General features: G+C 38.8%; 1 protein-coding gene across 3 annotated transcripts in view; it reads left to right on the top strand.

Annotated features, from left to right (window-relative positions):
- The window catches only part of sgcd (sarcoglycan, delta (dystrophin-associated glycoprotein)), a 327671-nt gene that overhangs the window by 164429 nt on the left and 136743 nt on the right, over positions 1-26499 (top strand). The window contains exon 1 of one of the 3 annotated variants that reach the window (XM_059352357.1): positions 11806-12232. The exons of the other annotated variants lie outside the window; for them this stretch is intronic. Coding sequence (XP_059208340.1) covers positions 12230-12232 — 3 coding nt within the window. The 5' untranslated portion in view covers positions 11806-12229. Of the gene's footprint in view, positions 1-11805; positions 12233-26499 lie in introns of those variants that run through there. 3 annotated transcript variants of the gene reach the window in all.

The raw sequence follows: 26499 nt of genomic DNA, 5'->3' as shown, positions 1-26499 counted from the left end.
GCAGGTCTTATAGCTGCCAGTAGTAGTAAAAAATATATTTTTGCAGTTAACCAACACAGTAATTTGCCTTATGTATGACATAGCCAGATGTAGCCCCCATCTCTAGATTTTGATCAGCTGATATTAAGCTGTGATTGGCTCAGAACTGCTGGCCATATTCCTGTGATGTTACAATTATCATATGAGAGTTGGGAGGAAATGGCTGGAGGGAATGTGTGATAGTGAGGAGATTAACCAGTTCATCAGCTTGTCTCACTGCAGGGCAGACTCGTGTTTTGCTGTACAAATAAGGCTAGTCCTCCTTTTTTTTTTTTTTTACTGCTTAATTACTTTGCCTTTAGCCTGGAGAACAATTGTTGAGATACATTAATATATATATATATAAAGGACTAATTTAATTCTCCTTTTAAAGCTTATTTAAGCAATATCTTGTAGTCACTGTGGGTCATATGGCTACATGTAATATGAAAGTGGTTTCTCACAGTGACAAAATCCAAAAAGAATGTTCACTAACTTCACAGTGCTAAGAATATTATAGCCCCTTCTAACTAGATTTTTTTTCAAAGTATAATGAACTTACTATATAACATTTATACAAGGAGTTGGAGAATAACTGCTGCAGAGTGGGCTGAAGCAAATACTTTCCCTCTGTGACTCACAAGATCGAATTTTGTTGATTCGAAAATACCATTCAGCTCAATGAACAAATCCCCTCTGATGACCAGACAATGAGATGAGGGAATTACCAACAACCAAATAATATCCCATTTTAAGGGAGCAAGCCCTGTTTGGCCCTTTGTGGAAACCAGTTTATTGACTTCTTAAGGCCAGGTTGTCAGCTTGTTCCCTGAAGTGCCAAGTAGCGATGTTTCATGCCAGAAATGCCATTTGCTTCCAGATCAATACAGCTTTTCAAACACAATATGTTCAGCGATGTGATGGTGAAATTGTGTAAATGTACTGCTTAGGAATGTCATTTTTTGCTCGCAGTTTTTGTTGTGCAGCTGAATATTTCACCTTAAACTGGCAGTTTATGTCACCGTATTTTGTCTGTTTTCACAGTTTGGAAGACTTTTATTTCATAACCATTATCTCATCCTCTGTGCTTCTCTCAGAGGACCCAGAATGCAATCTGTCATCCGGCAGTGACAGTCACACCCCACAAAGACGGCCTCTTCGTTTCTGACTCAATGAACCCACGGCAGCGGTGCCAAGCGACGCTAAACGCTGCACCATTTTTCATGCCTTTTCCTGTCCCATTCTCCTCCAGCGGAGTGTTCGCTCATCAGAGCAGGCCTGTCTGCCGCCTGCCAAAGCCATCATCTACATCACCGCGCTCCAATGGAAACACAATCACTGCTTTCTATGGAAAACCAAACGCCAGGGTATAATAGGAGCAATATGTTTCTCTTCTGTCTCTGTTCAAACAATGTGGGTGGAATAGCCAGAGAAGGCTGCTGTGTGAGGGGGAGAAAATTAGTGTATGAAACACAACGAGATCAACTGATGCTGGAAATGACATGGCTGAAAATTAAGCCGCTGCTTCTCCAGAGGAGTCTAAGATCTCATTTAGAATACATAAATAGGAAAATTTTCATGGCTATTTAAATTAATCAGTTTAATAATTTCCCAGTGATTCCCGGTAGATGCCAGGGAAAAAGTGCAGCGTTATCTTTTAGCGCTGGAAAGTAAGGGGAGCAAACATTCTGACCTGGAAAGTCAACAAAGACGTTTCACAAAATTATCTTAACTCAAGGTCAAAGTACTTTTTGCAGAGCTTTCAACCACATTTTACAGTCTTCACCTTCAAATAGAGTTTACTCAGATGTGAAAAACCTATTTAATTCTGTTTACTATTAATTTGATATTTAAGCATTATTTTAGACCTTTAAGGGGGGCTAATGAAAGTTTTACATTTTTATATTCTAAAATGTATTGTATGTTGTTTTTTTTAGGTATCATAAAGCTGCACTGTTTTAGCTTTTAGATGAAGTTATTTAAAATTGACCATGTTTTGCAGGCAAGAAAGGAGGAGAATCCCCCCAAAAGATGAAATGAACTCCACAAAACTACAAATCTCTCTGTAAAAGTCAGATTTTTAGAGTAATCAGAGGACAGTCTTATTTTTATACATTCCTTTAAATGACAGATTTGAGATTTTTCTGCATCTACTGCAGTCAGAGGCATTGATTTAAATCCAGTGACAGATGAGACAACAGTCTCTCTGTTTGAACAAACATCACTATGAAGTGTAGTGGTAGCAAATCATCTGAATTCAAAATCATGTCAGAGAAAAGATGAGAAGTTTTGTTTTGAAACAGAATTTTGAACTGAGCCATATGGGTTTTGAAAAAGCTTATTCTTTGGAATAAAACAGATCAGATGTGGAAAAACTTCCAGGAAAAAAAGCTAGTAAGGAGACCTTGAGTTAAAGCAGCATCAATTGACATATCTGGCCACTTGGGGGCAGCAAACAAGCAATACACGCAATATTGAGATATAAAAAGCTCGAAGTTGTTATGGATGATGTGTTAACAAGCGGTTGCTTTTTACACATCTAGAAAACATAGAGCAGCATTATCACTCAACTGGAGTTATGTTTTTCTTCACCTGCCCAATGTAAGTCAATGTTCACTCTCCTTTAAGCTTGGTTTTGTTCTCCATCAACTCAGGAAAAAATATCTGGCCTTTTAGCTGCTAAATATATCACTCTCTCTACCAGCTATTCATTTACTTTGACTGTTTTAATTGCTGGACTGCTCAGTTTTTTTTTCCACATAAGAGATATGTAACCGTGGGTTTTAATTGAATCAAAAGAAGAAGAAAAGAGACACATTTGTGGCCCACATTCACCCACATAACAACCTCTCACTTGCTCCTACTCTCACTGTATGTTGCCATGTGGACCGTTTCAGTTACATGCCACTTAAGGCATGAAATCCATGTCCTTGCAACAAATGGAGGTCGAGCATTCACAAAAATATGACTGTTAGAGTCACTCCTGCTGTCAAATAATCAGTTCTTGTCATCTTCTTTTGTCACATCCAAAAGGTGAACTTTGTGTTTCAGACTCTGCTGTTGTGTCACATTTTATGGAGTCTTGGAAACCATAATGACACCCTGTAAAAACTTGCTGTCCATCATACTGCCGGGCTCTGCTCACTAAGAGGCAAAATTGCCACCTTCCCTGTTAGTGTCACCTTTTGCTCATATCTTGATTATGTGGAAGGAAGCGTCGCATTGTGCCATGTACGCGCCTCACATTTAATCAGCATTCTCCACCAGATTCTTACCACCCTGCCACCAAATTACCTCCTACCTCCTCTGTAGCTTTATTTGTGCTGAGCAGGAACAGCTTCTATTACAAGCTAACCAGATGGCTGGAGCCTAGCGGTGGCACAGTGATCATTAACCTGCTGGGCTTGTCTCTATGTGCACCTTGTCTCTTTTAATTTGACTCTCGCCTCTTGACTCCCAAATGTCAAAACTTCCCCAGACTCTAAAACTTTTAAGGCAATGGAGAGCTGAGAGCTGTCTTTACAGGTTAGACCGTTCTTGAGGCCTGTCCTGTTGAACTCCATCAGCTGAACGTTTATATGAACTCTACCCTTTTTATCTTTACTGTAAATTGCATATAATGGGGCTTAAATTGCCAGTCACAGTACTGCTTCAAACTACAGACAATTAAAACCCAAAAAACAGTCCCATCTCCACAAAGTTTAGAAACAGTCATGTGCATGACTGCTTTCTTCCTCTATCACAAAGCTCAGATTTAATACTTCTAAAGCTCTGATTCTGCAGCAGTGAAACGTCTCTTTGCTTATTGTAGCTTTTGCTGCTAATGAGAATTTAATGGGAAACAGTTCCATATTTAAGTTAAATGCACATTTGGTGCAGCTGAGTGTAGCACAAGCTCTGCCTTTAAAATCGCTCCCCATCTTACTGTATGTTTACAAATTCCCCATCTACACATAAGAAAAGTCGTCGTATATTTTAACGATAGAGTTGACTCCATCCCGGGCTTGACCCATTAAAAGGGCCTGTTCGCTTCTTGTCAGCGTAGTTTAGTATGGGGGTGCAACTGCTCCCTGGGACGTTCATGGCATAAACCTTATTATGATTACTTACTGAACATTTCTGCCTAAATTGCACATCCAGCAGAAAGGCCATTGTTACTTATTAAAAATGCATGTGGAGGAACTGTACTGATGCAATCCTGTAAAATGCAACACAGTGGGGAAGTTTGTTGCACACAGCAGCGTTTTGTGAGAATGGGTAAGAGTGGTTTCTGTCGAGCTGTGATACAGCAAAAATCCCCTCTAAGCCATATAAATGACTGCAACTGTAACTTTTTTTGGAAAAAAAAAAAAATCATAGTGTTGGAGAAAATTGAAGGCGAATCACAGGGTAGAAATACAACTAGAGTGTATGAGCTTTGCATCGGCTGGTGGTGGCTGACAGTTTCATTGATTGTTAGTGATTTCAGATCGCTCTTGGTGATTTCAGTGAGTTCACTTCCTCTGATGGAAAAAGACAGGCCTCCTGGCAAGAAAGAAGAGGGAAACGGAGAACAGTGCACACTGCCATGAAAACTGAGAGGAGAGCCGGTATATGCATCTACTGTTAATAATATAATAACAATAATACTAAATAAATTAATAGATAATAAAGTCAGAGCAATCAGACAACTAATTTTAAAGTCCTAAGGGTTCAATACCACTGTGTAAAGTAAGTAATTTGTATAAAGATAACACCTTAATGAATGAGAGAAAATATAAAAGAATATAATAGAATGAAAAGACTAACAATGACACTTTTCATCACTATCCACTGCCCTACACCTCCAGCTGAGCTGTGGCCACATTGCCAATCAAGACTTTGTTTTCCGGCGAGGTGACTTTCAAAATGACTAATTAACAGGGAAATGAACTTGAGGCGCTGAAAAGAAAAGGTAATAGCTGAATTGACCACCTCCTTCAAGTGTTGAAGTTTTAGAGCTGTGTCAGCAGCACTGAGGAAGTTTGGTAAATTAAAAAAGTATTCAGTGACAGAAAAGGTTCAAGCCCCCATTAATACCTCTACTCAGCATTTGTGCTTTATTAGTCAGTTAGAATATTATAGATTGTTACATAGAATGTAATGAAACAACAATCTAAGTTGAAATATTACTTTAAAACCTCAATTTAAAACACAAAGTGACAGCCTGTTGGCTAATTCCTGACTGTTTTTTACAATCTGGACACAATTTTGGATAATATTAAAAGCAGAAACAGATACTGCCAAGACAAGAAAACAAATTCTTCCCTCTGTGATAAGTTTCCAGAGTTTTCAAAATTATGTTTCATATCATGGTGTTATATTGTTGGTGCTGATAAGCTCACAAAACCTTTGGCTTCATTTTAGAACAGTGTTGCTTTTTGTCAGATTTCATACACCCCAACTCCACCCAGCATCAACCTGTAGTAGGCTATGAGTCACACATTGCCCCAGAGAAAGTTAATATTGTCACTCTCTCTTTATTCTCTGCCAAGCCGAGCTTCTTCTTGTGCAGATTGACAAATTTAAAGCCTTTAGATTAGATTTTCACTTCTGTACAACTGCATTTCCTACTCACTGAACTCATTTTATGGTCATGGATGATTACTGGAGGCATTGTATCCTCCTTTGTTTGTAAAAACATTGTTTAGAATCATGAAATAGGGGGAGTGAGGTATATTTCATCCGAAATGAAAAAAAAAGATTTACATTTGGAATAAGCAACCTCTTTGGCATCAACAACTTAAGGCCCCACAAGAGATGCTTAGGGTGTTTAGTTAATGCAGATAACACCCGCATCTGATTGTGATAATAACCTCTTCTTCAGCCTCGATCGGTTGATTTGTTGCTGTGCTGCTTTGTGATTTGGCAACATCTGATCCTCCTGAAATGTCAATGAGGAGTTGAGGAGAAAAGGATGAACTTGAGCTTGTTGTTTCATATCAACTGTGTCAGAACTGCGTGGGCAGAGAGAAGCAGAGAGTCAACAAGAGAGAGTGCAATTCAATTGTAGTTGGAAATAAATAACCATATTTATTCATGATGACATCTGTGGCACAATCCATATTTAACTAAGGTTGCCTGCATTTGGACCAGCTCTAAAACCCAGTCACCGGGCCAGTCTGTGTCTGTAATTGGCTGCTTTCATAGAAAGAGTGAACCAGGCTGGGAACGATCCAGACAATCGGGTTGAAAGGGGCAGGTTTGAGATTTTAATGCCTCAGGTATGATTCACACAAGGCCGCAATGAAAAACAAAAACATCCATTGTGTAACAGTACAGGAATGACGTACAGAGACATACCTGGAGGGGGACATGTAGACAGATGGAAGAGCCAAAGCTGACAGACGGACGAGTGATGGACAAACAAAACAGAGAATGGCCAGTTCTGTCCTCTGTATGCTCTCTCATCCATACGGACACACGTGAATTTACACACAGACAAAAAACTGCAAAAACAGACAGATTGGTTTATTTGTTATTCAAACATTTCTCAGAGACAGAAATGATCAAATTTTGTGAATTCGACATCAGAACATAGGAGCCTCAGAAGCACAAGAGCTCTGGCAAAGTGACCTTGAATTGAACCACCCTGAGAAACTGTAGCTGTTCAGCTAACTTTGTTGTCTTTGATAGCTTGGAGTGTAAACAAGGCAGTCTACAGTCACACTAGTGGCTCTGAACTGGACTGGAAAAATTTAAATTGGTGGCTCTAATGAAAAGTCAGGGGATCATCAAAGTTCTTAAAGACTATGCATGTCTGCTCAGTCATGCATTGTAATGCATCCAACAGCTGTCACCGTATTCACTCTGAAGCACAAATGTCAACCTACTGTTGAAGTCAGAAGAAAAGTCACAGTCATTGGGATTGGTCCTCTAGGATCATGGATGTTTGTACAAAATTTAATCACAATACATTGAACAGTTGTGACCTGCTCCATCAAAATGAGTCACATTGACCCCGAAAAACATTTTGAGATTTTGATATGTCTGTAAAGAGGAGACTCTTAGCTTCATGTCAATACCAACATCATGTTTCTACGCCAAATAGTCCATGAGATATGATCATCCAAAGTTCGACTGTTATCAAAAGTTAGTTTTGAGAAAAAGGGCTTTAAAGAAAATGAAACAGATTCTGCCATGTTTCACAGGGATTAAAACACATTTATTAAGACTAGACTCCAAATGAACACAATATTTTGGGGTCAAAGGTGATACCCCACATCTGTATGTGTAGTCTACTCATACTGTCACACATACACGTACACGTGCACGTGACCATGTGCACGTGACCTCGTGCACGTGACCTCGTGCACGAACACATACACAACACAGTACAGGCCTAGAAACCCATGTAGATAAGTATCCAAAACATATGGAATACAATAATGATAAAATATGAACAAATATACTGTACATATGATGTAATACAGAATATATGATGGGTATTTAAATATAATAATACTTTAAAAATATTAATATAAAGAATATTTATAAAATATTAAATAGTGAGCCACGTGCACACATGTACTTACAGTTACTTACAAGTTCATATCCATACAATTAAAAATATATATACAGACAATGGCCCTTTTAATATAATAATACATAATATATTTTATATTATTTCATATTTATTTATTATTATTTCATAAGTAAACTGTCACATGCATCAAGGAAGTAGGCAGTCCTCTGGTGTTGCTGCTTCTCACACTGCATCCTCTGACAGTCGTATGGAGCTTCACAAGATGGACCAAATGTTTTCATCTATAAAATAAGATAGCATTAATAAAAAATGCAGTCATCATCACAAACCTTTTGGGCTGGCTAAATCATATTGAATCATTGTTGAATGAGGCCTGATCATTTCTGTAATATTGCTTCAATATGATCAATGTATTAACTGATAGACAGACTGCAGCACAGGATTTAATACAGCCCCATATTCAGAAACATAACATATTCACCATACAGTTTATGATTCACCATATCAGATCTTTTAAACAATACTTTTACTATACATTAACCATACTTTAGGCTGTTTATTTTGTTATAGCCTAAAGATCTCCTCACCTTTGTGTCTCACAGCAAACCTGTCTCCTACAAATGATGTTTGTATATTACTGTTTAATAATTAGCCTCAGTTGTGTGGTGATAAGGTAATCACTGCCTGGGTTATGTTAAGAATCAACAATTTTTTGAGTGAAATAAAGTTAATTTATAGGAGACAGTAGACACCTGAGACACGCCCACACCTGGGCTAACGTTACAGTTAACTTAGTTAACTTACAGTGTAGTGTAGTTATCTAGCATTATTAGCTGCTTTCTTAGCCTGCTCGAGTGATTTTATTAGCCCTTACTAACAGAGAAAAAGAGAATCGTGTAGATAAAGTATAAACACTTACCATCAGTCATCTCTTTAACTAGGTCGCGTCTTCTCACGTCTCCTGCGGTAAACAACAGCTAGCAGGCGGCGCTGTTGTGAAGTTTGCGGCTCCACTTGTACTCCCGAGCTGTCGCAGTCTCTTTAACATTGTCCTCGTTTAGATAACTACAGTCAGAGACATTGTATGCTACCATCGGCTCATCCATCAGTGCAATATCTTCCTCCTCATCTTCCTCCAACTAAATCTCTCTGGCATTATCTCGGCTAACGTTAGCTGGACTGTCTGCGTCCTAGTCGGAGGTCCCGCTGTGTCTCTCTCTCTCTCTCGTCTCCTCACCTACCGGTGCGGTGAAATAGTCCATAATTAACTCTGTCCAGTTATCAACACATGTAGCACCTCTATCTCTGGTTAAATTGAAAAGTTTTGCAATGTTCTCCTCACATTAATCCATCTAGTTAAGCCAGCGATCTTCAACACTATCTGAACCACGTCATCCAGCCTGTCTGTGTGCCGCGAAAAACTTTCGCAGAAACCAACTCAGACGAGCATAAAATTACAAAATATAAAAATGTGTGCATTTTTTATAAAATGTTGGAGTTTCCATCAAGCTTTTCTCATGCAAAACTTAGAAGTTGTGCATCCATCAACAAATTTCTATGCGCGTTTTTGTCACTCTTTCTAGTCCGTATCCTCAGTTCCACCTCTGCTTTTGGACTCAGTAACCCTTTACAATAATTGTATCCTAAGTACTCAATCATAGGCTACTGCTATCTTTTTTTTTTTTAAGTAACCTGTTGTAGAGAGCTGAATGCAATATGTTGCTTAGACCAGCTGTTTTTTTAATGTATTTTTTTTTTCTTTTTTTCCGATGGCATATAGTCGAGTAAACAGAAGAACATTAGTTAGACTGATTACTTGTAAAAAAAAAAAACACTGTGTAGCATGGAATGGGGGGTAGCATGGGGCTGGTAATGAGAAATTGAAAACTTTTTACAGACTGCAGTGACCCAGTGGAAATGTTCAATAAAAGGGTGTAGAATTGAAACTCTTTCAGAAGTTACAAGTCTGATTGACTTGACATGGCTGCCTGGTCAGCCATATTTTTTGGTTTCAGGGGATTTTATTTTACTTCAAAGATAGTCGAAAAATTACACAACTTTGTGAAATTGAAGGAAAATTCACCAGTCTACCTGAAAATTGTGTGTTAGATGTTTTTAGCCTTTTGAGACCTACCTCAAATCCCTGCCCACTGACATTTAACTCAAATATTAAGTCTTTTTAGAGTGAGGCAGAGAGTATTTTCTCTGTCTCGGCATCAGCTTCGCTCAGCTGCCATTTGCTCCAACTCCATCCCCTCGCTATCTTCTCCATCTTCTTTAAAACTCTTATTTAAAAATCTGCCTGTATATGAGATCTTCTGCCTCCCCTGTGTATCTGCCTACACTACATCTTCATTATGAGACGGAGCTTCGCTGCGTTCCTCCTCTCTTTACCAGAGGCCTATTAGGGATTTCCCCTTTTATTTATTGATTAACACATCATCAAGTGCAGCTCAAGCCACAGCCCAGGGAACAACAGAGAGTTTCCCCTGGTGTTTGCAGCCTTTCGTCCCGACTGTCTGCTTAATATTCAGGTCTTGCCCTGCCTGTTAGACAAAGATTGCTATTATTCTTTTTTTTTCTTTCTATCTACTGCTGCTAGTGAGAGAGTGGCAGCGTTTCCGTCGAGGCTCATGTTAGAAACAAAAACTCACAATAGTTGAAATTACCAGTCTTAAAAATGTTGGTGATTTCGGGTCGCGGACATATCTGCAGCTTAACCTGTTTTATGGGCATATAAAAGGATTTTTAACCTCTTTTAGTAATAAAGCACCTTGCTTTTTCTTATCAAAGGCGCAGCGCTGTGAAACTGCTGGATGTAACATCAAAGCATGAAGTATTCCCCTAACCTACAAAATCAGTCTCACCACAAACAAGCAGGCAGAGAGAATGGGATCAGTGTGGCTGTAAAAAAGAGGGAGGAAGAGGAGAAGAGAGGAGGCAAGAGGGGAAAGGAGAGAAAAGAAAGTGGAGCTTTGTAGGAGAAGCTTTGTGAGGCTTTTTCCTCCCTCGCTGTCAGGCCACAGAACATTAAAGTGGAGGAGAGGAATTTGCATTCTCTAAATCGCTTCTTTCTCTCTTTCCTGAGCTCACATGCCGACTGTCATGCACGTGCACTCACATATGCATGCTCTTACATAGTTCTATTCACGGCTGTGAGATGCAAGTAGGTAGCGCTAAAAAATGCAACTCTGTAGACTTGAACTTCAGTTGGACTTAAATCAGAGGCATGCAAATTTCAGACTTGACTTAAAGATTGGACTTGACTGGAAACTTGAAAGCAAGCAAGGGAGGGCTGCACTTTGTAACGTATGCAGAGTGCAGTGAGCCAGTGGAAAAGTTGGCTCCTCGGAGGAGTCAAACTGTTATAATCATCCAGACACTGCATGTTTTCTGCTGAAGTGGTTAAGTCTTACATGCTGAAAGCAGCTGAGACAACGAGTTCTCATACCTAAGCAACTAAACACAGCCGGTTGTTAGGCAGTGACTTCCAAAGAGGACCCATATGATCTTAAATGGCGTATGGAAGCATTTTCTGATGTGCAACTTCTATGTGGGTCACATGAACAGAATTGCTCCAAGCTTTAAGACAACTGAAAGTCTACTCCATAACCATGACAACACCAAAACTGATGAACTTATATTAATCGTAGGTCCTCACTTATGTCTTTTAGGCATTATATAGACTTGAAAATCCTAAACTTTAATCTAACCCTACCACTAATCCAAAAATCTGCTTCATCTCAAATGTAATATGGTCTCAATTTGTCCCCCATACCCCCGCCGCCGCCCCCCCCCCCCCCCACACACACACACACACACACACACTCACACATATGTCAGATATAAAAAGTTCTCAGAATGTCAAACATTATTGCGAATGGACAAAACAAATCTGCACAGTTTTCCTGAACTAATTATGTCGTCAATAGTTATAAATTAAACATTTTTAGTAAAGCATGGTATTAAACAGAGTAAATATAAAAGCATACTTAATTATAATTCATCATAATTCTTGCACTACAATGTTTCTCTGTGATATACACACATGGTCCATGGGCTGGCTGTATGACTCAGTGTGATATCCTGTGCTTCACACAATGCACACATGGAAAAACACAAAAAGAAAAAACACCCAAACATCCCAAATGTAAAGTTTTCATAAAACAGAAGAGGGCAGGGCTCAAACTGCTGGTGAAAGTCCCGCCTCTTTAACTTTAGACCACAATCCCACATGTGTCTCTGGTTCTAAATCTGGCAGGAAGGCAGGGCTGCAACTCAGAGAGACAGAGGGCTGGAGCAACAAGGCTATCCACAGCAGAGCCTTCAAAAAAAAAAAAAAGAAAGAAAGCAAAAAAAGAAAGCAAAAAAGGAGGGAGACGGCCGGGTCACAGGAGTCCACCAAGCGTCCAGGAAACAGCTCACAGCTCAGGGACTCGGCCAAAAGAGGCGGGCAGCAGTTTGTTATTGGAAAAGCTGACAAGAGGGCAAGGCAACGGGGAGGGAAGAGAAAGAGAGAGGTGGCTGCCTGACTTTGACTTTGGTCAGTGAAGGCCTCATGCAGCTTCTAAGCAGCAACTCAATCCCATTTTTATCTGCCTGACAAACCTCGACCCTGAGCAGAGCTCGCCAGGAGTCCAGAACTGAGGAAAAGAGGGGAAGTAAAAAAAGGAATAAATAGGAAACAGGAAGGAAAACAAAGTAAACATGGTAAGTTTGAAATCTGCCTTGTTTGGGCTGCTGTGGTGGGCGGGGAGGTGGGTTGAGCTTTGAAGGCTGCATCTTTATTCTTTCAAAAAGTGAACCAAATTAAAGCTGCGGTTCCTTATTTTTACTGTGCAGTTTGCTTGTTTCTTTTGGCAGAATCTTTTTTTTTTGTTCCTAACTTTGTGCCCGCTGGCCCGGGGAAAAAAACAACCCCCACAAAAAAAACATTATAACCACTTTACAAATGCAGAGCCCCCGAGACTGAGGCAGTTAAATTAATTTATTTGTTGTGAACTGAGAAGTTGGGAAGAAATGAAGCTCAGGAACTTTCTATTCTTTTTCTTTCAGAAATGAAATTGCAAGAAAAATGATTTCCAGTGCTGCTTGCTCTAAATCTCCCCCCTTTTCTACAATCTTTGTGTATAGAGAGAGGGAGGAGAGGGGTGGGTGGGCTGACCGCCCAACTTCCCTCTATCAGTCCCGGCAACACATTTGGTTTCAATTACTTTGTTCCTCTGGGGAACAAGCTGCTATAAATAAGTAACAAGAAGCTGAGTGTGGACAGACTGCAGCCTACTGTCGGGGCTCCACATGCCTCAACACTGACTCTGGGTGGGAGAGATGAGTGGCTGGCTCAGTTGAGATGAAGAGGCATGTGCGTGTGTGTTGTAGAAGAGGTCTTGTTTAGCTCCAGTCTCATTGTAGTTCACTTGGTAAAGTGAATTATTATTTTAAATCTCTTTTCCAATTCAATTTATATGTCAAGTCTGTTGGAGCATGGCCTTTTTCAGTACCTTATCTGGAATCTGCACGTTTATCCACAAATAACTTTTTCCATTTAACAAAAGAAGCCAAAACTGCCCAAATCTAAATTCTTTCATGACACAAGCAACTAGACAAGAGGTTTATCTGAATCAAATTATTTAAATATTGATATCTGATATTTGAATCTGGAGCTATCTGATCAAAAGCACAAGTAAAAAAGATTACATATATTACTTATCATTTGATGAGATTTTGGCCAAGACCTGTCAGTGCAGAGCCCAAATCATTAAACATCCAAACTATGTGGTCTGCATGTTGCTGTCTTATTTGTGTCCACTCTTCTGGGGTTTCCTCAGGTCAGAACTTGAAACTTGAAAAGTATTCAAGTCACGTCACATCTTTAGTCTCGCAGCAGTCAAGTGAAGTCTCAAGTCCTGATATTTGTGATTTATATAAGGGGCTAAGTCTCAAGTCTCAAGTATTGGTTGTTTGAATTTTCACTGTGGTCAGTCAAAATGACAAATATGTTGAGTGTCAAACACTTATCTCCTCTTGGTTTTATAAGTGGCTTTAAACTTTGTTGTGTTGTCACAGAGAAACATGGCTTTTTTCAGTTTGGATAAGCCAGTTTGTAAGCCACCGTCTATTTCATCAAGATCTTTTTTTTTTTGCCTGGATTACTTCACATATTTATTCTGTCTCATTTTAGATGCAAAACCTGCTGAGGTCATTAGTATCTGAATGCTTTATGCACTTTAGAGCACCTACATCCTGCTCTTATAGCTTAAACAAACATGATCTAGAGTTCAATTACTTTTTTTATTAACTGCTCTAGTGAAAACTTGTTTATGTCCGGACAGAAAGCCGATGCCTTTCCAAACTCAAAATTGCTGCTGCAAGTTTAGTATAGGTCTCATTATCCCAATTTCTTTTGATGGGATTTTCTGCAGACCTTAGTCAGCGTGACGAGACAAAAAGTCCGGCTATGCTCGATTACACTTATTGAAATGTAGAATATTTGGCCTTTTTAGCTGAGGATAGTCATGAACTACAGATCAGAACTTCATATGGTGTGCTAACCAGCAGGAACTGACCTCTCTGGCCATTTCTAGTGCCCCTTGGGTGAAGCACAAAAAGTTTGCAAAAAATTTGTGCACTGTGTGAAAATTTCTCATTCACAGGCTGGAAATAATTTCTGATAATTGATGATTGATTTTTTTTTATTTTTTTTATTTCCATTTGGAGCTCACATAAAAAGCAAAGTCCTGCTTCATCTTTATATTTCCTTTACCTCCTCGATGGGGGTGTTTTCCCAGTTTTTTGGCATGTTAGTATGACTGCTGCCGTGCCTCCAACTATAGATTTGGGAAACTCAAAGTTGCTGCAGCATAGATATGATATTTAAAACAGTTGAGGAAGAAGAAGATTATTATTTTTGCCTCTCTTTAATTAAAAATAAAGATTACCAGGCAAATATAAAGGAAATTAAAAACAACCACTGTGTCTTACGGACAGCCAGCAGGCATTCAGAGTCTCTGCACTTGTTTATACATTGATTACATTTGTCTGAAGTAGCCTCTGCCACCAGCAAACTCCTGAGTCTATTCCCTCCCACTGTGACTTAGGCATGTAACACAGCCCACCTGCTTCAGGACACACAGCAGCTGTCGCTCCACACACAGTTATATTGGGAACAGAGTCAGTGCTCCAAATATCCGCTGACCTTCCAGCCCCCGGCTCGGCTCTCTGTCTCTGTCTCTTTATGGGCTTTTTACTGTCTGTCTGCATGGAGCTTCCAACTGTGTCTTCCTGTTACCACGAAGTCAAGCCTACACTCACTCTGATGTAGTAACAACAGATTTAAAAACAGTGTATTTGCCAACCCTGCAGAGTGAAACCCAAAAGATGTTTACCAGATTGGTGAATCACATAGTGTGTAGTTAAGGCTTACTGTTCCATATTTCACGTTTTAAGTAAGTAGATTGATTAAAAACATTTTTTAACTGGATTTTTGCCGACAAATCCAGCTGGTGTTTTTTTGCTGCAAACACATGTTGATTACCATACTGGTACTAGGCCTGTTATGATAACACATTGTTTTAGGACGATATTTTCCCAGAAAATAATAAATGATAGTATTGTTGAATCGATGTCGTTTTAATTTTATAACGATATTAGAGCATAATAAGTACATCCTTTTCCACAGCAATTACTTTTTAAATCTCGAGTATATTAAACATTGGATTTGAAATGTGGAAAAGAAATATTAGAATATCCTAGATAAAAAAAAACCATAAATAAATAAACTACAACCAAAACAAAACTTTCAGGCTCTGTTAACAAAAAAATACAGATAAACATTATGTATTGTATTTTTGTAATATTTAAAATAAAATAAAAGCATAAAAAGTGATGCATGTAAGCGATAATATATTGAGTCCAAAAAATCTTGTCCATTTTTATATATCGAATGATAAGTCGATATAGTAATTATCTAGACAGGCCTAACTGGTACTGTAAACAAGACTTAGAAAATGCCTCCACAAATAGAAAGTAAAGGATACAATGAGGAGAAATCTCAGATGAATTGCTGATTGTGTGCCAAAAACACTAAATAATTAAACCGCAGTGCATCTCTACCAGAGAAAAACCACATGTTTCCCTGGATGGCTGCACAGTTGACATTTTTCTCTTCTTTTTTTTGCCATTGTAGATGCATGGTTTTTGGGAAGGCAATGTTGATCTATTATGTTGGTTGGCTACTAATATCTCAACAAGTATTGGATGGATTTCAAGTTGTGTACAGACATTCATGGTCCCTAGAGGATTAAACTTATTGACTCTGGATACTCTCTTTTTCCTCTTTTTTTTTCTTTTAGCTTTCTTTATATTGTATAACAGCTTCACTTTTGGCTCATTAAATCCCTCAAGATCTGATGGCAGCAGGACAGATATGTAGATAAATATGCAGCCTCCCATTAGAGAGGCGCCATGCCACTCATTATGTAGTGTAATTACGCACAGCAATCCAGTGTCCAAATCACATTCAAATGACAGGCTGACACACATATGTCTACACACATCAAATTGGTATGTTATAACTTGATTTTCTAAGGGAGACATTAGTTACCAAAGCTCCACAGCCTCTTTCTTCCAATTTTAGAACAAAAAAATGCAGTGTTTTATTTATTCTTGAAATGTGTTCATCACTGCTTAATAGTGTAACTATTTACTACAAGAAATGTTTTAGTTTTCAACTATAGTAGAGTTGTCACAATTTGTTTGTTTATTTCTATGGACGTTTTAATTGCTGAAAAGAGCAAAATGTGCAATTATGAAAGGTCACTAAGTTTTGAAAGACAAGAAGGAAAATAAAAATGTAGACAGCAGCTGTGACAACTCCACTAATCCTTTTAACCTTAATTTGTGTATACTTTCATGTAAGATTAAAACAGTGGATAATGTCAGAACATTGTCCGTGACACCAACTGCTACATTACTACATAAGTCATCAGAGTCTCTCCCAGCCACCATGAAGAGTTTTCTGCTGTTCACTGAGTGTCTGAAGGATCCAACAGATCTTTGCAGCAGCAGTTTGGCACATTAGAGTCACACTTCAAAATATCTTATTTTCTGTCTTTTGATCAGCATTTAGTATCGAACCAGCATCTCTGCAATGAGGTTTTCACAGCTTCACTGAAAAGGAGCGAGACAGAGACCAGTCGGGCTGATTATAAGTGTTGCAGAAATGTTCTTCTTAAATCATTATCATTAAAACTGCTTGCTTTTGCAACTTGTTCACTGCTATGAGATAATATGGTTCTTTTAAGAGAGCGAGACTTTAGCAAGGACAGAGAACAAAGGAGCAGATAGTTAAATGGTGCAATCTGTGCCTTTTTAGCATTCACAGTAAAACTAACAACACAACCAAAACACTTTGCTCACAATTTAAACTGGGACTTCTATTAAAGAAGCTTTAGCTCGCTTTATGAATCATGTAAAACACACCAGCTGTGTCGCATAGTGTGGATGCAGCACGGTGGAAGCATGAACATGCAGGCCTTTGAGCAACTGTTAAAAAAAAATGTGCCTTTCTAAAAGATATTACAATGGTTTATTATTTACGCACATCTGGTGTGGGCTCATGCAAAAATTGTTATATGAAGACAGCTTTTGTGACTAGTTTCCCCCTCATAGTCACAGTGAAAAGCCACATAGCTGCCAGTAACCCATTATTTGCTTTAACCACTGGTTCCCATATGGTCACAAAATAGTTTCCCCTGAAGAACATTACTTACAATCTTGTACATATGGCGTGCTTGAATTACTCACAGTTCATAGGATCAGGTTTTTGATGAAATAAGTAGTTATAGCTATAACTCTTCTACTTTATAATGAATGTACTGTAGGTATGCATAATGTAGTTGTTCTAAGTGCCAGGCCTAAAAGGTTCAAACAGCCACAAGCAGGGGCAGAAATGTTCAGCTATGTGAGTTATACTATTTTCTTTAGTTCAGTCGGAAACCTCCTGGGTGAGAGCTTTTATTTTTTACTCTCTTTTTTATTAGTGGTTTCAATTTCTGGTTTATTTCCAGTATGTAGTAGAGGGAGATTTCATTAATTTTGTCCAAGGTAATTTGTTGTATCCCCAAATGCTTCTTGTGCAGGCAGCTGGTTAAGTTCATTCCAACTGATATCATAATTTATATTTAATATTAAACTGGTATTAAATTCAGCATCCATGTGCAGTTTTCAGTGACAATTAATTGACATTATTCAACAAGTTCTCCAACCTAAACGACAGAATAGACCGTTTGTCAATACCACCCATAAGGAGCATGTTGCTGCACATGATACAGCAGAGGGTTCTAAAAGAGCACACACGTCATTATACATACACATACGGTTCACAGTTGTAAATAAAGGGCTTCAGTTTCTGTGAAATTTAAGGCATTTTAAAAGACAGTTTGCACAGTAAATAAATGTATGTAAATACCAGAAGTAAAGTAGTTCCGAGGGTCACGTGAGCAACGGGACACGAACCCCAGACTTCACAACGCTGTTGATCATTACTACTCATCCTCAAATGTTTGCTGAGTGTACGCCTTATATTGGCGTTTTTGAGAGGAGACCAGTCTCCATTAACTGTACAGCATCAGTTTTTCTTCTGCCCAAATTTGAATTTGAAATGACTGACTTTGTTTTCAGTATGTGTCTACAAATATTAAAACAATCCATACCACACCTCTCTGCAGAATGTATGTAGCTCTGACTCTGAAACAGACCACATGACTGAGATCATCAACTGAGATCATCTTCATTTTTCTAGCAGCATGGCAGCCCAAACACAGGCCTATATTTAACAGCTGGCAACATGCCTTAAGCACTCATACTTAGTTTTTGTGCAACCATAAACCACCAACCAACCAAGTCTGGAAAATTGTGAAGAATGACTCATCAGACCTTTTCATCTTTGTGCTACTGAGAATTGCATTTTTTGGGTGAGAAACACTTTCTGAATGGCAGCGGTGGAACAGAGACCAGCAGTGTTGAACTTGCCTGAGGTTTTTTGATTGCAAATTGATTACTGTTAATACGTTACAGAGGAAGTCTTTGTAGCAAATAGGCTACACTGTGTACAAAACTATTTCTTATCAATACAGAAACAAGAGTGGTATCAATCTTGTCATCTAACTTAAGAAAGAAAAGAAGAAGAATCTATGCAAGAGAAGAAGTAGAATTAACCAGTAATGTAGTAATACAGAATAATATATCCTATTAGATTTAGGCTACACTATTGTATTAATTGTTTCGGGTGCTGCCCTAATAATGTAGATCAGATAAAAGGATAGGATGACTATGCAGTGTGTTTGAGATCAGAGATGCCACAAAGTCAGAAATGGAGCCTCTGATTGGTCGACAGACTGAGCTGCAGGCAACATTGACGGCTAGTGGACGGCAAAGAGTATTAACTTTGAACACACAAGTTGGATAGAGGCAAGACATTTGCTGTTGGATTTATCATTATAGATTTATTTTACAGAGAGATGCCACATTTAAAGTCTGGAATATAAAGCTTCTGAACAGAATACAATCACACAGGAGCCATCATTGGAACGGCTGCCTGAATCCTGGCAGTCCTACTGTTAAAGTCTCACAAACATGATAAATGCATTTCCCGCCTCATAAAACATTTGCAAAGCCTTTGTGTTTAATATTTTAAAACCTATAATGTTTACATCTGTGTGCTGCCTTCATCCTCCCCTTTACTCACACAATTCTACATGTTATAACACATTACTGTCACATCCGTATGCACGTGCTGCTTCATGTGATGCAAACAACACATAAATGTACTCCCACTATGCAGAGGAACCTGTGTGTAAAAGTGGCAAGTTGCACTTTTCTGTTGTGCTTCACCACCCAGACTTTCTTTCAGCCCATTAAATAAGTTTGCATTGCTTGTTCATTTTTTAAAACTGGTTTATATTTGAGTCATTATGACAACCAATGAAACAACTGTGGGGATTTATTTTACGGACAAAGTCATCTTCCATGCAGTGTTTCTCTTATTTCCTCCACCCTCCTGCTGACAGATGGATAGATAGAACTGCAGGGGGGGCTGACAGAAAAAAAATGAGAGGCAGATGAGTGAAAAGAGGGAGAAAAGTGAGGCAGGAGAGGAGAGAAAAGGAGAGGGGGATTTGCTGAGTGAGTGATAATTTGAGGATTAGACTTTGAAGCAGGAATCGAGTTGCGCCGAGCCAACCTCTTCCCACATCCGCTTGGCATCATGCTGCAAAGTCATTTCCATGGAAATTATGACCCCATCCCCGTTGTTTGTGGCTATTTTGCTGCAGGGTAAATAGCTCCTAAACCCTCGAAAGCAGAATGATTTTTTAAACAGAACAACCGGCACAGAGAAGCCTCAATTATTGCCGTGATATACTGTACCTCTATGTTTTGTTTAACTCACCGTTTAATGAGCGCCGTCTGTAAATCTGACTGGACACCTGAGGGTCCATCCAATACAGTCTTCTTCGTATTTCTGTTCTTTAAAGTGTGATCCGGCCATTAGGCTGGTCAATTAAGAGGGAAAGTTCTTATTTATTGTGACGGACTGGCAGAGCCTGCTGTCTTCTCACATCATTACAGCCTCCTCAGACCTTGGCCAAACTAAAAAACAAACATAATTAGACCCCAGTGGTGTGAATAGATACTGAAAGTTGGAAACTAAGTTTGTTTTTTTCATTTGAATGTGAATGTGTTTCTTGATTCTAAAGGACAACCTCTGCTTTATTTTCAGGGAAACACTTTTTGTTTATTGTGCCGAATGTGAGTTCCTTGATTGGAACAACAAATTAGAATAATTAAAATAATGTATTTAAGACAACAAAGGCCCCATCAGACTATCCAATCCTGACAATTGAGGGCTGTAGGTTTAAATGGAGATTTAATGGTTGGAAATAACCAACCAATTTCTCTCTCCCTGCAAGACTGTTATCCATGAAACAAATGACACAAGCTGAAAAGATCCGATTGGTTGCTGACATCCAGATAAATGTGTGTTTGATGGAAATGGCTTGTTGTTTCAATGAGCTAATTGATCGTTTTGTTCCCAGTTTGAACATGAAGTCAGCGTTTGGGTCCAAGTTTGAGCAGCAGTCTGTTTGTTCGGAATACAACAGTTCAAAATTGTTGCTATAAAACATTCCCTCTATGATTTATAAATCTTTCAAATATTGGGAGTGAAAGATTTACTGCCAACACATAAACTCTGATTTCAATTATTACATTTGGAAAATACACAGTGAGCACTGCTTTGGTGATCTGCAAGTTAAACTATTCCTAGGCATCTAAATGAAATGGGTTCATATTCGTGTTTTTAGCGAAATGTCTCAATAACATTTAGATGGATTGTTATTAAATTTGGTTCAGAAATTCATGTTCACCTCAAAGTGAATTACATTACTTTTGTGATCTTCTGACTTTCATGTACGTGTACCGACATTAGGGTTGCCAACCGTCCCTTGAAAAACGGAATCGTCCCGTATTTAGAAACAAAAGCACCCGTCCTGTATTGAGGTGAAAAGGGACGCACTTTGTCCCGTATTATTGTGACAGTCAAAAAATAGTCAGTAAATGTCAATGAAAAATGAATAACAGGACTTACGGTAAACTTGTTCCCAGGCCACATCCTGCTCTTTGACCAATGAGCTGACAGCATATTCACACACGAGTATGACGATCCCATTGGTTGAGGAGAAGATAGCAGAAGACAACAAAGCAGCATGCATATGTGACAGCGACACAGACGCCGACACTGGGCGATACGGCTTTGGACCTGGTAAATGGACCTGCACTTATATAGCGCTTTTCTAGTCACTTTGCGAGAGCCACAGCCGCTTTGAGGCCAATATGCCTTTGAGCAGCAATGCCACTAGTACTCCTCCGAGAAAAAAACAGAAAAGGATGCAAAAATACTGAGGAATGGGAAAAAGGAAACACCTAGATGGAAAAAGTGCATGATAACATCTATAAAGCGCACTGCACGGTGTGCCAGGGCTCTTTTTCTGTAGCCCATGGTGGACTGACTGATCTGAAACAACATGCTTCCAGTACTGCGCTCACGCCATCAGCACTTTACATTTTAGTGCGCAATTACATTGCACTTTACGGTAGCCCGTTTGTCAGCTGCATGACTCCAAAATAGCCATTCAATTGTATTCATGCTGCTCCAATAAAATAAGTACATCAAATTGTTATCAGCAAACTCCAGTGCATTTTTGAAGACCAGGTCCCCATGTGTTCATGACATGAATTTCATGCATTTTTACTGAACCAATTTGGAATTATGGAATTCCATAATCTTCCAAAATGACCATTCAATTGCATACATGCTGCATTTTAAAAGCCAACAAAAGGAGTAAATCAATTTGTGATCAGCAAACTCCAACATATCTTTGAAGAACAGGGCCTAATTGTTATGTATTAAAGTGAATTGCTGAATAATAATTTGATTTCCATGAATTCATGTCACACAAAAAATGCATCTAATTCAATTCAGGTTCGTGTCAAATTATTAAAAAAACATTTCGCTCACAAAAAAGGGGCTAAAAAATGTCACCACGCCAGGATGGGTGAAGGCAATCGGGTCGGCCGGCCCTGCCAATGAGGTGTCCCTTATTAATTTTTTCGGGGAGTTGGCAACCCTAACCGACATCATCAGGTGAAATTAGATTTTATATGTAGGCTAGTACTTTGTTCTTTTGTACCAATAAACCACAGCAAAGTCCTTGTATGTGAACATCTACTTGGCATAAAAATGATTCTCATTTCTATCATCCTCAATTGCAGTTCATGTTGAATGCTAGTTAGCTAACTTTAGCATGCTAAGATGCTAAACAAGGATGGCTACCTTTTCACACAAAGTACCATGGTGCTAAACTGCAGCCAAAAAGCTTCTACCATATTTGTAGACTCTGTCAATGTCATATTATGTTCCCAGGCAGATCATTTCACTGAGTTTTCTCAGAATGCTTCTCACTACAGGAGTTCAAAATGCCTGAGTCAGTTAGCGTCCACTTCCTGTGACGTCTCCCTTTCCTGTCGTCCTTCCTGTGGACAGAACAAACTGGGGCTCCCATTGTTTCCGTCTGTTTCTCTGCTTCTGGCTGTTTGTCTCTTATGCTGTCTTTTTAAATTAGCTAACAATGTGTATTGTTTCCTTAGTAACTGGAAGTTAAACAGTCTGAGTCTAAACAGGAAGCAACATCAACAACGTCTACAGCACAGAGTATTTATTGGTCTCTTTGTACTTACACAGTAAAAGTAAAGATGCATACATCTTTGTTCATATTGTAGTCAGAATAAAAACAGACCAGACATCTTTTATTACTATTGGAATTTTAAATTTCCTCAGAACTGCCATTAGAAGTAGGAAAAACCCAATTCTTAAATTTAACTTGCTTTTTCTTGTGGGTTCATTTTGTGGGGCTGCTGTAGATAACATATTGTCATGTTAAGACTTGATGTTCGACATCCTGTAGTACACTGATGACAGAAAACTTTTTTGCAACCTCAAACTGATGTTAAAGTAAACAGTAAAGGAATTTGGGATTTAATTTGCTGTTTACATGACTCTGAGACTGATTACAGCAACAGTTAAGTATGGAGAGAGATTTAAAGTGATGTGTTAATTGGCAAGGTGTTTCTCATATTTTAGCACAAATTTGGAGCTGACAAGTGTTGTTTTTGGTTAATTTGTCCTCTGAGACAGGTGATATGTGGTATAGAGCAGAGGAGGGTGTCATTCACACTGCAGTTTTAATGTTGCTGTGTATTTCTGTTGATTTTTATATTTTTAGTGCTCAAGAAGTGTCTGATTTGTTTCTCATGTTGCCATATATATATATATATATTCCTATTGCAAGAAATGGCTGTGGAAATCCACAGTCCTTGTTCTCTCCAAAATTGCATTTTTAAATTCTGCTGAAGCTGAGGTCCTGCTATCCTCAATATTGCATGAAAGTCAGTAAAGTTTCACACATGAAGCTCACCTTTCTGATGTCCACACCTTTCCATATCCTCACATGAAGTGCAGAAAATCATGAGGTACAGAGTTACCCAATATGGACGTCATATCAATGGAGGGCTGTTATTTTAGAATACAGAAAGTATTTTTCCATAGTTGGGGTGGATGGTTGATACAAAGTGCAATACTTTAGTTCATGCAGACTGGGATTCACATCCTGCATGTTGGGTTAGGGTTAGACCACAAAGTTGCTCACATTTAAATGACAGATCCTGGTTTTGTTAGAATACTGCAAAAGTGAAAACACCCTTTCTCAGTGCTGGTGCTTTTAACATTTAACCCAGATAACATTTTTTCTTTCAGCTTCAAGACAGCCATTTCAAATGTTCAAATTTGAAAAAAGAATTAAAATGTAATTAAATGTCAGTAATCTGTTGTTATCAGCCTCTTACATATGGCTTAAAAGGTGACTGCTATATCGACTTTATGTGCAAAAATGGTCAGTCGCAGTTTTGTGAGGTTGGGGGGGGGGCACCCTAGCCTTCCTCCTTATGCCTCCTTATGACTATTGCCACTAGACGGCGATGCATCACAAAAAAATAATAATTTACTTCTCCATTTAATAGGCTGACATGGCCTTCTGAACCTACTAGAAGGTGGAGCAGGCAACCCATACCTGTGAGACTGTTAACCACTGATAACCACCATTCAGTTGCATGCTAGCATTCAAATCATGTGTTCAAGGTTATGGACTCTTTGTTTCTCCACTTTTCTATAGGACAAAGGAAGAATTTCTCCTTCTCTCCTCTACCTCTATCTCTATATCTTCCTCTTTGTCTCTTTCATTTTGCCTCCTGTTTTCTCCTCCCGTGCGCAGTCTCTCCATCCCTTGTGTTATTTTTTTTTATTCTGCAAGTTTATCTCTCTCTGTCTCTTTCACTTTTGTCTCTCATTTCTCTGTTTTTCTCTCTCTTGGTATACTTATCTGTCTTCTTTCTTCTTCTTTTTTTAACTCTGTCACATCCCTGTGAGAGTACAGCATGACCGATTGGCACTTACCATAAAAATTGTTGTTCTAAATAGTCCCAGACTCCCAAACAACGCAGTGCTGTGCATACCAATGAATGTTCACTATGCATCAGAGAAGATGGACAACTGCAGCCAAGCACCTATAATGGTGATGCTTTGGATGAGCGCAGTGTGCAGTAAATACCACAGATGTTTACCGGAAATCATGTTTGAAGTGCAGAGAAGTCAAAACCGCCATCACTCAGCTTGGGACTTGGCAGCAAAGGAAGATGGGTTCAGTCCAAAACGAGATTATACGCAACATGAAAAATAAAAGACAAGGAGGAGTAGAAATATTGATGTATTTGGAGCTCCAAATAGACATGTATGTCTCCTGAGTTATATCTTATAGTTATGGTATGGTATGTAGAATAAGAAGCATTCTTCTGACAAAATGCTCTCAGCAGGACATCATGTGTCAGTGTCTTTCAAAACCTTTTTGAAATCCTTTTTTTAAAGACATGTCTGTTTTTGATATGACACTGGTATCAGACATTTTGTTTATCCTTCCATCCACCTAAATCTCCTCCCTCTGTAGACTTTGTGGTGCTGGGGCTGGGCGGAGACATATATCTTGTATACCTTATCACTTGCAACCAATATTAATATTTTTATTAGAACATGTAAGCGCTCTAAACATTGTTGGGACTGCTGCAAAGGAGATAGCTAACTAATGTTACATCAGAAATTGTAGCATGGAGGTTGAGGGTTCTGGAGAACTTTCTGGGTTGAGGAGAGTCCGACTCCAATCATCATTTACTGTCATAAACAACACAACTATTTCTATTTTCACAACCCTGGAACTGTTCTGATCTCTGCCAGTTCAGAATCTTACCATTTTATGACTTTAGTGTTGGAATGATGTCATTTTCGGACATGTACAGGTTGCAGCCAGTGTGTGTGTGTAAGAGAGAGAAAGAGTGAGAGTTCAAAAGACTAAGATATGCACTTGTTATTGTTGTGGTGCATTCATATCTCTGATTTTAGGTTATTTTTCCCGTTTGAGGATTATTTTTTTCTTCAGTTACCCATATATCCTGATGTATCATCAATGAATGGTGGATGCATTGTATCGTTAACGCTCTATCGTGATACCATCATTATTATGGGCAGTTCATCGTGACAGTATTGTATTGTAAATCTGCGATACCCTGGAATTACAAGATTAAATAATTTTAAAATATATTAAATTATGTATGGGAAAAGTCTGTACTAGAGCGTGTCATTTACAAATGTGAATGTGGTTACTAAACATTCCATGTGTGTGAGAAACCAAGATAGGAAGTAGAAGTTGAAACACTTTACAGTTTCTGGATGTTTACATTGACTAAATCAAAGCACATTTCCACTCCAGAGCTTCAAAGTAAGCAGACAAATCCTCACACTACCTATCCTGTGTCAAAAAGTCATGACCTTCAAACTGGTTTCATCTTAACGTTAAAGTTAAAATTAAACTGAAACTTCAGACGACGGCCACCCAGCGAGGTAAAATCCCCAGACACCTCCTGTATGTCACCATCATCTGAAGATTGTATTGGACCCTTCTTACACCTCCACACCTTCTTTAAGACTATTGAAGCCAAAGACTCAAACTGTGCACTTCTTTTATGTTCGGTTGTGGCAGTTTTTTTTTTCCTGGATAGATTGTACAGGCCTTTTTTTCTCCTTTCATTGTCCTTCATAGTATAGTTCATACTAAAGTTTTCATTCATTTTGCTGTACTCAAATTACGTAATTGTACTGAATCACTCCTACTTTTGCACTGCAGGGGTAGCAAGTTCTTTATTTGCAGCCACAGGTAGTGCTGAAAATCAAAGGTCTCATGTCATCTGGAAGCAGATTGGATAAAATCGCACTTCAAATATGGTACCCAAAATAGTCATTTGTTTTCATGCAAAAGTCA

Source organism: Centropristis striata, chromosome 15, assembly GCF_030273125.1.
Source record: "Centropristis striata isolate RG_2023a ecotype Rhode Island chromosome 15, C.striata_1.0, whole genome shotgun sequence".
Taxonomy (NCBI): domain Eukaryota; kingdom Metazoa; phylum Chordata; class Actinopteri; order Perciformes; family Serranidae; genus Centropristis; species Centropristis striata.
This window is presented reverse-complemented; position numbering and strand designations above follow the sequence as displayed.